Source organism: Phalaenopsis equestris, unplaced genomic scaffold (genome assembly GCF_001263595.1).
Source record: "Phalaenopsis equestris unplaced genomic scaffold, ASM126359v1 Scaffold000002, whole genome shotgun sequence".
Taxonomy (NCBI): Eukaryota; Viridiplantae; Streptophyta; class Magnoliopsida; order Asparagales; family Orchidaceae; genus Phalaenopsis; species Phalaenopsis equestris.
This window is the reverse complement of record NW_018164444.1, coordinates 9,359,681-9,374,878: the sequence shown is the minus strand read 5'-3', so window position 1 is coordinate 9,374,878 and position 15,198 is coordinate 9,359,681. Positions and strand designations below refer to the sequence as shown.

At 33.9% G+C, this 15,198-nt stretch overlaps 1 protein-coding gene across 1 annotated transcript; it reads left to right on the top strand.

The window, feature by feature from the left end:
* Positions 1 to 760: 760 nt before the first annotated feature.
* On the top strand, positions 761 to 14,859 carry LOC110017911. The gene is made up of 4 exons (XM_020715071.1): positions 761 to 1,391; positions 1,911 to 2,151; positions 6,721 to 6,838; positions 14,552 to 14,859. The coding sequence occupies exons 1-4, from the start codon at positions 832 to 834 to the stop codon at positions 14,641 to 14,643; spliced, it is 1,011 nt and encodes a 336-aa protein (XP_020570730.1). The 5' UTR covers positions 761 to 831; the 3' UTR covers positions 14,644 to 14,859.
* Positions 14,860 to 15,198: the final 339 nt, after the last annotated feature.

Genomic DNA, 15,198 nt, shown 5'->3' with positions numbered 1-15,198 from the left:
TCTCTTAAGAGCTTTTTTCAATTTCAAGAGCTATTAAAAACTTTTTAACCTTTACATAATATATACAAGAGAGGTTAAGGGTTAGAAGAATTAGAGAAATTTGACGAAATCAATCCTTTCCGATTAAGGGCAGGACTCGACTCGAGCAAAGACCGAGAGAAAGAAAAAGAGAGGAAATGAGAAAGGTGGAGGAATTCATATGAAACCATTCGATGACAATAAAAAAGAAAGCAACTGGGATTTTATCAAGAGAAAAAAATATAAAAAAAATCTAAATATCCAAATAAAGAGCACGATACATACAAACACGATATTGATCCGGTGATTGAATTTTTTGTCCTACACTTAAAACTCTCATTCTCTAAATTAATTATTCTCCTAAATAAATAAATAAATAAATAAATAAAAATAAATAAATTAATTAATTAATATATATATATATATATAATAAAAACTTTATACCCATCATTTGTCAGCCAAAATGAAGCTTTTGTTGAAATTGGGAGATTTGTAAATAAATATATAAAAAGAAGTAAAAGCGCTCAACCCTTGACTTCGAAGCCATGGTCAAAAAGTGGCATATGACGTCATCTTCTTCCAGCTGGCCCTTGTCTGCCGGCCAATAAGAAAAGCAAGCCACCAACGGATATGTTCTTATGCTGCCCCGGCGGACCATTTAGAGCTTCCTTTCGCACCACTAGAATTCCCCACGTGGCACGTTGTCCCCACTGCCCATTGATAACGGACGCTTTCGCGCTTCTGTCTCTCTCTCTCTCTCTCATCTCTCCTCTGCGCGAGAGCGAGCAGGGTTGGGGAAACCCTAAAACCGATATGGGGAAATTGATCTGTGATTCGACTGCAGTCACCGAATCCTTAAGACCGCCTCCTCTACTCCTACCTTGGCCGGATTCGTGCATGCCGGCGGCGGGAGTGGGTCCCGAATCGGTCTCGAATGGGGGGTGGGACGCGGTTAGAGGGCTTGAGGAACAACAGCGGCGAAAACTGGAGAGCATTTGCGCGAGAGGGGTTTACTGGAAGAATACGCAGGAAGGTACGGTGGCTACGGGGATGGCGTTCAGACTTTCTCACGGTGGCGACGTGGAGAGTGATGGGAACTGCCTCTTTACGGCGGCTAGACGGGCAATGGGAGCCAAGCTTGGGGTCAGAGATCTCCGACTGAGGACGGTGAGGCGGTTCATGGAGGACCACGGATCGAGCAATGGCCCGGGTAGAGAAGCTGCCGATGCCGCCGTCCGCCACCTCTACTCACCCGATCTACAGGTAGGATGGGGAGTCCATGTTGTTCAGGAGGTGAAGCTGCTCGCTAGGAAGGCGGATCGCGAAGCGCTTGACTCTGCCATACAGGAACTTGTAGATCTAGGCCTGCAGAGGTAGATTTCGTGCCTTTTATTTATTTATTTATTTTTTCCAGCTTTTGATATTTTCGTTCAGGAAAATTGAATTTTGTGCTAAAAACGATGAGTTAAATCTTCAATGATCTCAAAATTATTCTCCCAAACGGAAATGATACTTGATTCATGCTTCGTGATGTTTATTTCTTGCTATGATCTCATGTATTATTGCTTTCCGGAAACAATTTCATCAACAAATTTATAAAGAGTTGTTCTTCCTTTTCTCTATTCTTTCGTATTTGGATGTTTCTCGTTTAGAATGTATATTTATTTCAGTTTCTTTGTCTTCCTAATACGTCTAATGAAGCGATTATATTATTAGGGCATTTACATACATGACACATAATTATTATGTAAACATGAAAGTTTAGGTGTGAGATATGTAAATACATAAGAATTGTGTGCTAGTATGTAAATTTCCCATTATTTTAAATGCATGATAATGATTTGAAATGGTATTAATATTTAGTTTTAACTTTGGCTGATTTTCTATTTTAGGGAAGTTGCAGCGCAATCTATTTACCAGGAAAGATGTATTGCAGTAAATGATGTGCATAGTTGGGCTAAATTTATGTCCATTTCTGGCTCCATGGAGGATGAGTATGACATTATCACCCTACAATATACAGAGGAGGGATTATTAACCATAGATGAGAACCGAGATGGTCGTGCTGCGGCTTTTGGAGATGACATAGCAATTGAGAACTTGGCAACGGAATTCAAGCGTGAAATCTTTGTGGTGAGTGCCTTTTGTTGTTAGGAGGTTTAGATGCATACCACTCATTTCCTATGTATTTACGTATCCAACATCTAAGTTTCAATTTTTATATTTCTTGTTTTTAAGTTAAAATGGTGATATTTTTTATGTGATATGAAAGATTTGGGTGGTATTAATTTAAAAAAGTAAACTTCAGTTGTTATATATATGTAAATTCATAGGAATTGGGTGTATGTTTGTAAATTCCTTTGATGTTATTGTATTCAAATCGTTTTAGTTGTTTTAAGTTGATATTCTCTTTGCTTACTGGTTGAAGGGATATTTTCATGATGCATTATGATAATCTGCCAGTTCTTTTCATTTTTTGACAGGCTTCAATTTTTATATTTTTGATGAGTATTCATACATTACCTTTTGTTAATGCCTTTATTTCGTCTTCGGTATGAAATTTGGTGTCTTGTACCAGATTAAACTCGAATGTTACTTTTTTCTAAATGATAAAATCGATCTGTTTAGTGTATGGATTTCCATTCCATCATTTTACTCGGGGTTTCTTCTTGGTGAATGCTCCCTTCATTGGCTGAAATCATTTTCCTTTTGTTCCGAAATTTTCTCTCCTTTCCATTAAATTCTCATTCTGCATTTCTTACACTTTATTCTCAGCCAAGTTGCTTGAGTAAGCTTTAGATTTTTTGTATCTTGTGTGATGTTCATCGGTTTTTGAGCAGACAGTAGGAGAAGATCTAAGGATGAATTAAGGCTCTTGAGGATCTTTTGTCCACTATATTCATAATTAGCCTTATTTTACTTTTATATCTTCTCTTATTTCTCACTCAAACTTTTACGTTTCCCTTTCCTATGTTCTCTTCTTCATTCAATCTCTTAATTGAAAATAAGAGCATAGGAGGAAAACTAAAGAGCTTAGCTTTGATATAGAGCTTATAGAAGAGTAGTGAGGGGTTATTTATACTTTTTAAGAATTGAAGGCCAATTTAAGAAGTGAAGCATGGTGATACTTGCCTGTAGCTGGAGAGATATTCCCTAAGAACTATAATAAGAAGCTAGTTTTAAGCCTTGTAGTGAGTTGGCCTCATTGATTCATGAGTTAGATCACCTAAGGAATGCTTATTATTTGATGTCATCAAGTTGGACTTTAAATTCTGAAGCACCAGCTTGGTCCTGTAATATTAGTTTATTATTTGATGTCATCAAGTTGAACTTTAAATTCTGAAGCACCAGCTTGGTCCTGTAATTTCCTTTCTCTCTCTTGTAATTCATTTAGATCTCCATGGTACTAGCATGCTTGCGATTTGTTGGAGGATATTCAGAGACATTTGTCACGCTCCGCGACATTCGAGAAATCATCTTCATATTCAAACTTTCATAACAAACAAGAGTGGTTGCGGAGTTCCAAATCTATAGTTACTATAAGATATATATGCATGACATCATCATCTAAATTTTGTGTGATTTTTTGCGAGAAATCACGGTGCATCTCTTTAGCAATTTATCACAATTTGGCTGATAATAATATTTTTAATTGACACAGAATATAGTGAAATGATTTTGATGATGCAACTTGAGCGGATGGGTGCACAGCGAAAGATGATAAAGGAGAGCATCATTTGCAATTAGGGGCATTTACATACATACCACTCAATTCACATGTATTTACATATCTAACACTTAAAATTTCACTTTTTACATTTATACTGCCCAAATCTTTAACATCACGTCAAAAATATAACCATTTAACTTTTAAAAAGTGAAATACATATTTTCATGAAAGGTAAGGTGGATGTTGTAAAAGGTAAGGTGGATGTTGTAAAAATTGAAGTTTAGAAGTTAGATAGGTAAATATATAAGAATTGGGGGTTATGTATGGAAATCTTAAAATTATGCCATTTGAGGCATGCCTCTTGGTGAGCGCTACAACTTGGCCCAATATTTGGAATTTTCCAAGATGACAAAAGACGGTCAGACGATAAAAATCATATATATTATATTTCTTTACTAGATTTAACATTTAATCATCATCCAAACATAATTAAAAGAGTCACTATAAAAAAAAAAATTGTCAAATTTAGTTTATTTCAGTTTACCCACATCATTTATAAACATGTCATACTCTATTACTCATATTTAAACAAAAGGTTAAATCTAAAAAAAAAATTATGCTAAACACAATGAGCTAAGCAAATAGGTGGAATATGGCTAAGATGTTGTTGCTGATGATATTTAATTTTTAATAGAAATATTAATCTCTTATCGGTTAGGTCTTTATTAAAATTAATGAAACTCACCTGATTATTGAGCCAAAAATAGATGACCACCGGCATTTACATTTTTAATATTCTTAATATAGACCCAACTTTTTTTTTGGAAGAAACAAAGAACAACAATCAGACTCTGACCAAATGTTATCATGAAGATCACAATGTCAGCTTTTTTAATGGAAAAACCGAAGAACAACAATCAGACTCATTTTTTATTATTTATAACGTTGATTAAAGCAATCATAAGAATCCATAATTTATTGAATCCAGGTTCATTTGATTGCTGAAAATCATGGGAAAAATAATGCATAATTCAATGTTTCGTATCTGATAATGCCACCCAAATAGGTGGGATTTGGCTAATATGATTATGCTGATGATTGATTTTGAATAGAAAATTTAATTTCTTATCAGTTAGGTGTTTATTAAAAATAATGAAACTTATCTGATTATTGAACAAAAAATAGACAACCATCTGCATTTACGTTGTTAATATTTTTAATATTGACGAAGGAGCTAACACTTTTCTGAAAGCAAGTGCATAGAAATCTTAATAAGTTTTTGCTCATGAATCAGTTGTTTCCTAAAAACTATTTGAAGTTGCATGGATGAACGTGAAATAGTTCAGTTCGGCATCTGATAAAATGATTTTTAAAATATTAAACGTCATGAGGAGAGCTTTCACCTAAACCAAGTCATCCTGTTGGTCCCTAATATAGTTTAATGTAGAATGGGTAGTTTGTTTTTAGACTTTTTTTTGCGTGTTCTTAGCTTTAGAACAAAAGAAATTTCTTAGTGATACGAACTTAATTTACCTCATTTTATCCTCAGACGTGGCATTTTCTTTCAGAGTGAATCCATTTTCTGCTATGAACTGCAAAAAAAATGTCATGGGATTAGTTGTTTGACTTATATCAGCAACCAATGAACTTCTTACATCATGGGGGGTTGCTTGTTTACATGCATAACGCACTATTTTTATGTATTTACATATCTAACACCGAAACTTACATATTTACATGGCCTAGCACTCAAGTTTGTAACATAAAAATACCACTTTTACTTTTTAGAAGTAAAATATACCTTTCATGCATAGGTTTATGAGACCAGAAGTGTTATAAAGGTAAATATAGAAGTTTAGGTGTTAGATATGTAGATACATAAAAACTGTGTGTTATGTATGTAAATTTCCCTTAAATAAAACCAGAGGAGATTGTTATTTGCTAAAAAGAATAGTTCACGAGTTCTCCATGGTTTGACCATTGAATTATGATTTTCTGTGATAGGATTTTTAATGCTAGCACTTGATTGCCAGAATGTTTCAGAAGTATTTGTAATGAATGCAAAATTCTTAGCGACTTAGGATTTATTGCGTAGCATCTGTTTCATGATGTTTGTCTTTTTGTGCAGTGCACCCTCTAATTTTAGGATAACTGTTACATATTTGTTCTCAAAACAGTTCTGATAAGGCCAATGATTTGTCAATTTAAAATTGCTTTTGAAGTAAAATGAATATAAGAATGACGTTATAATCCATTAATTTCATACTGAAAAGGTTGTAGTAGCTCTTTTCGTCCCTTTTTCAGTTGTATGCACAAAAAATTGATTTCCTTCCGTACTTATTTTGAATAATTCTGTTACTGAATTACTCTGGTTAGATCAAAATGCAGATTAACAGTAATTTTGATTCCAAAATTTTGTAGCTTAGAAAGTTTGGATATTTTTTTGTTCCTTTCAATGAATATTAAAACTGACTAGGAATCAACTAGCTCAGAGAGCCTTTTTTTGGTTTTATTGAAGTTTTACATGGAATAAAGAACTTAGTTTTCAATTTAAAATTGTTACGTATTTGTCCTCAAAACAGTTTAGATAACTGTTACGTATTTGTCCTCAAAACAGTTCTGATAAGGCCAATGATTTGTCAATTTAAAATTGTTTTTGAAGTAAAATGAATGTAAGAATGACGTTATAATCCATTAATTTTGATACTGAAAAGGTTGTAGTAGCTCTTTCCTTCCCTTTTTCAGTTGCATGCACTAGGTTTCTATATTTAATAAAAATTGATTTCCTTTCTTATTTTGAATAATTCTGTTACTGAATTACTCTGGTTTGATCAACATGCAGATTAACAGTAATTTTGATCCCAAAATTTTGTAGTTTAGAAAGTTTTGATATTTTTTTGTTCCTTTCAATGAATATTAAAACTGACTAGGTATCAACTAGCTCAGAGAGCCTTTTTTTGGGTTTATTGAAGTTTTACATGGCATAAAGAACTTAGTTTTCTAATTTTCCTTTAATTTTACTATTTTTTTAGATTCAATCCCATGGGTCTGATGCGATGGTTGATGAAGAACACTGCGTCTTCTTTTTCCCTCACCGTCCGAGGGGAGAAATATGCGAAAGTCCACTTTTCCTTTTCATGAAAGGGACAGGTATGCTGAAGCTTCATTTGTGTGTGAAATAAGATTTTGGAAATCCCAATTTTGTTTTTCAGTGCTTGTATCCTGGAAGCTAGAAATTTTGAAAGAATATTAAGTAAAACCAAAGTTATAATTCTTGTTGATAAGTATAAAAGACTATCATCTTGTTATTATAAGTTAGGATTTTGATCGAATTGTACTTATCAATAGGTATATGATAAGTTAGCCCTTCAAATTATCAAGGAAATTTAAAAAAAAAATACTTCGAGTAATTTCTAAATTTGTCCTTACTGAGCAAATTCTTTTTAGAAGAGTAAATCTTTGTCGTCACAAAGGATTGTATAGATTGATACAAATAGTTTGAAGCATGGTCATAGTTGTGGGTAAACTTTTTATTCCAAATTAGACAATATCCAGATTTTTTAAAGTTATTGAAGAATTTTGAATTGTTTGGTTAACTAAGGCTCCCTCTGAGATCTTATAGGCTATGAGTATATTTAATGATAGCAAAATTATATTTTACTATCGACATCTAAGAACAACGTAGTTATTGCGGATTGCTGCTTTTATTGGAAGAATCAACTTTATTAGTTGTTTATTATATTTATTTGAGAGGGTAATGAAAGATAGGCTTAGAAAAAACACGCAATATGAGAGTGTTAATTTTGTTTTATTTTTATTTTTATTTTTATTTTGTATTGAGGCAATTATTGGTCTGTACAACTATTTATATAATGATTTAAATGTATTTTTATAGGCCATCAAAAGGTATAAGATCAAATGATATGAGAATTGATTTGGCCAGCTTTAAGAAAAAATGTATTGGTCTTTAGTTAAACGATAGTAAAACTATGTATGATGGAATATTCATAGTTGTTTTGGAGTGACTAAAGAATTTTTATGAAGAATAATATAACAAGGATCGACTTATATTCCTGTTTTTTTATTACTAATTGTGAAGATGTTTTATGGAAATTATTAAAAAGTGAGCTGCTTTTGTGAATAGTTTCATAAATCATATGGTTTTGGTAGGTATAATATTTTTGAATTATAAATTTTTTTTATTCACTCGTGATTAGTATAGAAATTTGTTGCACGTAGTGTGATCTACTAATTCATAAACGCGCAGGACAATTTTACTTGACATTACTAGTAGATTTAGTGACATCTTTTATTTTTATGTTGTTAGTAGAGTTGCTTATGAAAGATATTCAAGATAATATTCATTTTTGAGTACTTATCATTAATCAGAATTTTGATAGGTTAAATATTTTTGTAACTATAAAGGTATTGTAAAAGAAAATTCAATTGTGATTGGTAGAACAAAAAATGGATGTATGCCACGAAAGTTAGTAAATTTCAAACGTGAAATTTGTGAATTTTACTCGACATTCCTAGTAGATCAAAAGATACCTATATGTGATCAGTTTATGTATATATCTTGAATTTTTTTTTTAAATAAAAGAAAAGGATATAGCTGGAACATTATTTTCAGAGTTGAAGCTGGATGTGTAGAATGGCGAGGTGCTTGAAGAAACTTGTTATAAGAAAATGATAAAAGAAAGGCATTTTTCATAAAATTGCAATTTGGCTACTTATATTTCGTAAATCTAGTATGTTGCAAAAATAACAATACAAAGGCCGGCATGATTAAATTTGGAAGGACATGAAATGGTTAATTTTAAAGTGGTGATTGAAGGGACACTCATTATTGTCGAGGTGTGTTTGAGATGGAAATAAAGTTGGAAGAATTAATTTATAATCCCTTAAATTAAGGAATTAGAATTAATTTGTAATCACTTAAATAGAGGGAATTAGAATTAATTTGTAATCCCTCAAATTGAGGGAATTAGTTAAATAGTTTCCAAATTTAGGAATGAGTCAGTTTTCTATTTTTTCTCCTTGTAATCTCCTATATAATACCATGTATTATCAATTCAAAAATTGAAGGAAATACAAAATTATTTTCTCTCCTTTCTGATTTATCACAATTATCAATAAGATATTCAAAATTGGATTAGACGTGTGCAATAGATGGTAAATTACAAATATAATATTTTCCAATTTTACTTGACATTGGCAGTAGATCAAATGATACCTATTTGTTTTTAATATATTTATATATCTTGATTTTTTATTAAAAGAAAAGGATATGGTTTGGGATATTATTTTCAAAGTTTAAGTTGGATGTGTAGAATGGTGAGGTTCTTGAAGATCAAATGATACCTATTTGTTTTTAATATATTTATATATCTTGATTTTTTTTATTAAAAGAAAAGGTTATGGTTTGGGATATTATTTTCGAAGTTTAAGTTGGATGTGTAGAATGGTGAGGTTCTTGAAGAAACTTGTTATAAGAAAATGATAAATGAAAGTTGTTTTTCATAAGATTACAATTAGGCTGCTTACATTTTTTAAATCTCCAAAGACTGACTTGACATATGGAGCTTGGGAAATGGAGAACTCCATGGTCATGTCGTGGCTGATCAACTCCATGGAAGCGTCGATTGGTCGTTCATATATGTTCCTTTTGATAGTGCCTTATGGACGGTAGTCTGTGATACCTGCTCAGACGCAGGAAATTCCTGCCAACCCTACGAGGTGTCTAACAAGATCCGATAGACAAAATAGGGATCAAGGACCGACGACCGTGACCTCTTACTATAATGACCTAGTTGCAATATGTATGGAATGCTACCTGTATTATGACTACACTTGAGACTCTCTAGCCGATCTTTCTCTCCCAGAAAACTGCAGAAAAAGATCGCATGGTCCAATTCCTAATTGTAGAAAGGATCACATGTTCCATTTCATAATTGTAGAAAAGGATCGCATGTTCCAATTCCTCGCAGGCCTCAACAAAGACCTTGACGAAGTTCGAGGCTATATTCTTGGCTGAGATCCTCTTCCTATCGCTCACGCTACTTTCATTGAGATTCACCACGAAGAGAGTCAGAGACTTGTCATGCTCGACACTTCCACCCCCCTTTAACCGAATCATCCGCCTTGGTCTTTAATAGTGTTCAACCCTCTTCCATGTCACCTCGGACAAGTCACCACATTTGTGATTACTGTCACAAACCCAACCACACTCGTGACAAGTGTTGGAAGCTTCACGGAAAACTGACATACAAATCTTCGACCAAATCCTCTGTTGCTAAAGGTCTCACAACGACATCAGATTCTACCACGGTTCAACCAGCTCTTACCCCGAATATTCTGCAATCCTCCGACTCTCTGAAAAGTAAGATGAGGTACTTAAGCTAATTAGATCCAATCAGTTCTCTACTGATCCTTCGACTGCACACATCCGTAAAGGTACTATTCTTATGATATACACATCGTTTACCTTCTATAGTCCGTGAATCTTTGATTCAGGTGCCACAGACTAGTCACAAGCTTTCTTAATATACTATAAGGTTAGAATTGTGAATTTGCTTTCATAGTCCCATTGTTGGTAAAGGGTCTGTTGTTCTAACTGTCGGTTTAAATTTGGAATTTGTTACATGCACCATTGTTGAAGTGTAACATTTTATCTATCAGTAAGTTTATGTATGACAAACATTGCGTTGCTCATTTCTCATCTAATGTTTGCGTCTTTCAGAATCTTTGTTCAGGAATGATGAATGGAACTGCTAATCGGGTAGCCAAACTCTACTACTTCCAAGGGAAAAATGCGGAGAACTGAGGACATGCCACTTAACAGTTGTAGTTTATCTCGAGTCACTAAATGTCTCATTATATTATTGCATTGTCGTTTAGGTCATCATAATTTCTAATATTTAAAACATTTGTATCCATTAATGTTTTCTAATAAAAGTTTTTAGTTTCAATTGTGAAATGTATCAGTTAGCCAAACATCATCGGTTCATTACCCACCCCACTTACACTCCTTATGCTCTTTTTTCACTCGTTTACAGTGACATATGGGGATCCTCTAGCATTGCTAGTTACACCAATAAACGATGGTTTCTTTGATTGATGACCACACTCAGATGATGTAGATCTATACTTTAAAAGATAAATAAAAAATTGTTGTCACATTCCAAAACTTCCACACCTCATTTTGACCCAATTCAAAATTCCATTTCATGTCCTGCAGATCAACAATGGTCGTGCATTTTAACTTTATTTTAGGTGACTTGTCAGTGGTAGGGGCATCCTCCACCATAGCTCGTCTATGGACACTCAACAAAATGGGGATCCTCTAACACTGTCGGCTATACTAATAAACGGTGATTCCTTTAATTGATAAACGCACTCAGATGATGTGGATCTATATTTTAAAATATAAATTGAAAATTGTTTTCACCATCCAAAACTTCTATACCTTCATTTTAATCCAATTCAAAACTCCAATGCAGGTCTTGCAGATCAACAATGGTCGTGAGTTTTTTTAACTCTAGTTTCTTGGTGAGCAGGGGCACACTCCATCATAGCTTGTGTACGAACACTCAACAAAATAGGATAACCGAGAGAAAAAAATAGACATCTCCTCGACGTTGTTTGCTCTATTATGTTTCAATCGATGTCCCAAAAATTTGGAATGATGCCATATTGATTGTCACCTATCTCATAAATAAATTACCCTCTAAAATTCACAATTTATGAACCCTCTTGTAGTCTTGATGTCATGCTTTCCTGCCAAACGAGTCAATTTCACTTTAGATCCCAAAATATTTGGGTGCACAACTTTTATTTGGAACGCTGCCCCCACTCGGAGTAAAATTGATTCTAGATCCATAAAATATGTTTTTTGTAGGTTCTCTGCTGTTTAAAAAGGGTATCAATGCCTTGATCCTATTACAAACAAAATTTATGGAGTGTTGATGTCTCATTTTTGTAAATGTTCTCTATTTTTCTAACTCGACCTCAAGTGAGGGGGAGATAGAGTTCTTGGACATTATTTATTATCATACTCCTATGAATGTTCCTCCCATTGTTCCTGCCACCGAAGAATCTCCGATTCTTGTTGTTTCACCACCTCCTCCTCCCACTCTCTGTGTTTACACTCGAAGCACTGACCCAGATGCCCCCATTCTGGAGCCTGCTACCTCCTTGCAGGATCTTGAGTCCACTTCTAGCGACATCTCCAACTTTATTACAAATGAGGAGGTGAGTTCCCCAAGTAAGGTACAAAATTAGGCATGCTCTCTCTATTCTATGACATAATATGTCTATTTCCGCAGTTTAACGCTTACCTACAGAGTATTTGCTACTACTTTGACGGATCATCAGATCCCGACTACCATTAAGGCTTCACTAGCGGATCCAGTTTGGAAAGCTGCAGTAATGGAGGAGATGAATGCTCTTCAGCGGAACCATCCATGGGACATCATAGATATTCATCAGGCTAAGAAAGCAGTGGAATTTAACATCATGTTCAACTCAGATGGATCCTTTGAACGCAATAAGACACAGTTAGTCGCCAAAAGATACTCACAGACTTACGAAGTTAACTTTGAGGAGACATTTTCTCCGGTGGCCAAATTAAACACCATTCGGGTCCTGTTTTGTCTTGCGGTGAATTTGGATTGGTCATTATTTCAACTCGATGTCGAGAATGCATTTCTGAATGGAGATCTTACAAAGGAGGTGTGTAAATGTTCCTCTTCTGGCTTTGACTCTACTGCCTACACAGGGCAAGTGTGCCGACTGCAAAAGTTTTTATATGGACTAAAGCAATCCCCACGGGTCTGGTTTGAGAAGTTTACAAAGGTAGTAGTGGGTCATGATTTTCTCTTGCTTAATCAGATCAAACTCTCTTTTTCCGACATTCATGCAATGGCTAGATTGCTATTCTTATCGTCTACGTTGATGATATTGTGCTCACAGGAAATGATCTATTGACATTTGAGTCTTTGAAAGGCATTCTAGCTGTGCCTTCATTTCCGATACTTCTTAAGCATGACAATTGCTCATTCATCTCGGGGGTTTTTGTTTGTCTCAACACAAATATGTGATTGACATGTTAATTGAGAACAATCTGCTTCTGTGCAAATCGGTGGCTGTCTCAATGGATCTCAAGGAAAAAAAATATATGATGTTCTCAATGTTGTTCCAGTTAATAAGACTCATTACCAGCGTCTTGTGGGAAAACTCACTTATCTAGTTCATACACACCGCTACATATGTCATGCGGTTGGTATATAGTAAGCCAATTCATGCATGACCCCTACGAGTATCATCTCCATGTTGTCCATCAGATTCTCCACTATTTAAAAGGCACATCGGGCTCCAGTTTATTTTTCTCTTGACACACCTCTCATTCTATTGTTGTTTATACAGATGTTGATTGAGCCGGATCAGTCCATGATCGATGATCTACCTCCAGGTACTGCTCATTTTTGTGGGGAAATCTTGTCACATGGAAAAACAAAAAGCAGTCGGTGGTTGCCCGGAGCAGTGCCTAAACTTCATGTCTCTCAATCTTGATCACTAATCCTTTGAATGATGATTTTTATACTCCTATGGGAATAACCGTTGCTGGCCGTTTCCATCTTAGAGATCAAATGGTTCGAAATCAAATTACCTAATTGCTAGGTTCTCTCATGTGTTGATGCCAAAATTGGAAGGGAACTTTTTCCTAAATTTCTTTGAAGTGGATGGTTGAATTGACATCCTAGTTCTCTCCCATAATGGGGGAACTTGAAGGGACATTTACATACATATCACCCAATTCATATGCATTTACATATCTAACACCTAATCTTTGCTGTTTCACATTATACCACCCAAATCCTTCACATCACATAAAAAAAATGCTACTATTTTAAATTTTAAAAGTGAATACACCTTTCATGCATAGGTAAGGTGGTTAGGTAGGTATGCATGTAACACTTGAAAAATTTTAAGTCTTCGCGCTATCGGGTTTCTTCTTCACTTATTTATCTTTCTTTCTACTTAAATTTCTCTTCATGTTGAGTTCATTTTTTCTTGTATGTGGCTAAGAATTAGTTCATATTTTTTCAATGTGGCCTGTAGTGTTACTTACTGTAGTTCAGGTAAACGCATTAATTAATTTATTTATATTTTGAAGGATGAAATCGACCCACTTTGACAACAAATAAGGATGAAATTGGATATACTATGTCTTTGTTTGAGTTCTAGTCGGTCCGACGAATTTTGCTGATAAATTTTAGCTTAACGAATTAAATTTGTAATTGTCCTTTGTCTTTACATTTAAAAATAAAAAAAAGGTTATTTACATACACACCACACAATCATATATATACATATCTAACACCTAAACATTTGTTGTTACATGAATACCACTCAAATATTTAACATCACATCAAAAATACCAACATCACTCTCTTTTTGAAAGTGAAATACACATCTTCATTCATATGTTTATGACAACAAATTGCAAGTGTAACATCAAACTTTGGGTGTTACATATAAAAATACATGAGAGTTGTGTGGTATGCATGAATGAAAATGTTTCTCCGTTGTAATTTTTTGTTCTAGTCATGGGAATCTTTCTTATGGCCAGTTCCCTTCTGTTTTCTTTTCCAACTAAATCAAATGATAGCATAATGAAATCACCCAAAAATTTAGTCATAAATTTTTCACTAAAAAAATAAGTTTCCTTTTGTCAGTTGCTTGAAATCTTCAATATAACCATTTTTATTTTTGTTTCTTCTTTTCCAACTGTATCAAATAATAAAATAATCAAATCACCCAAAAATATAGTTATAAATATAGTATCACCTTTTTTCACAGGTTGGTCTGGTGCTGGGGCTGATCATTACGAGCCTTTGTTGGCCAGTCCTATGCCGCTTATCTCCCAGGAAAATGCTGCTTTTGTTCTTTGAGGATTTTTTCAATCTGAGCAATTTTGTGATTCAAATTCTTTTGTAGTTCCTTTTTTCCTGAAAATTGTTAATTTTTGAGGATGGAAGAACAATTCCGGCTGCTTGACATCTACTGATGCTAACAAGAACATTGATTTGAGAGGATTATGTTAACCATGGGAGTGATTAAACCTTTAATTTCCTGTACTTTGATTTTCTATTTGAGTGATTGAATAAAATTATAAAAATTTATGATGTTATATTTTTGATTTTTTCTGCCAGAAAACTATTAAGTATTTCTTTAGTCTACAAATTTTTTTTTTTTTTGTGATAGAAGCAATATATTCAGCCTTCAGGCTTAGTTTTGCTTTTTACGTCTTGATCATGTTTCAGTTTTGAGAATTTGACAATGTGTGGCATATTTTTGAGGCATTGACATATCTAACAACTAAAATTTCATATTTTCATAGCACTTAAATTTTAATATCACATGAAAAATACCACTTCTGCTAATTTTCTTAAAATGAAATACACCTTTTCATCATAGGTTCATGACACCAAACTGTTATGCATGTA

What these genes read in the sequence shown, in the direction of transcription:
- LOC110017911 (XM_020715071.1), top strand. Translation starts at nt 832, where the DNA reads ATGGGGAAATTGATCTGTGATTCGACTGCAGTCACCGAATCCTTAAGA. An exon ending in GTAGATCTAGGCCTGCAGAG is followed by an intron (nt 1,392 to 1,910) that starts GTAGATTTCGTG and finishes TTTCTATTTTAG; the next exon opens with GGAAGTTGCAGCGCAATCTA. An exon ending in CCTTTTCATGAAAGGGACAG is followed by an intron (nt 6,839 to 14,551) that starts GTATGCTGAAGC and finishes CTTTTTTCACAG; the next exon opens with GTTGGTCTGGTGCTGGGGCT.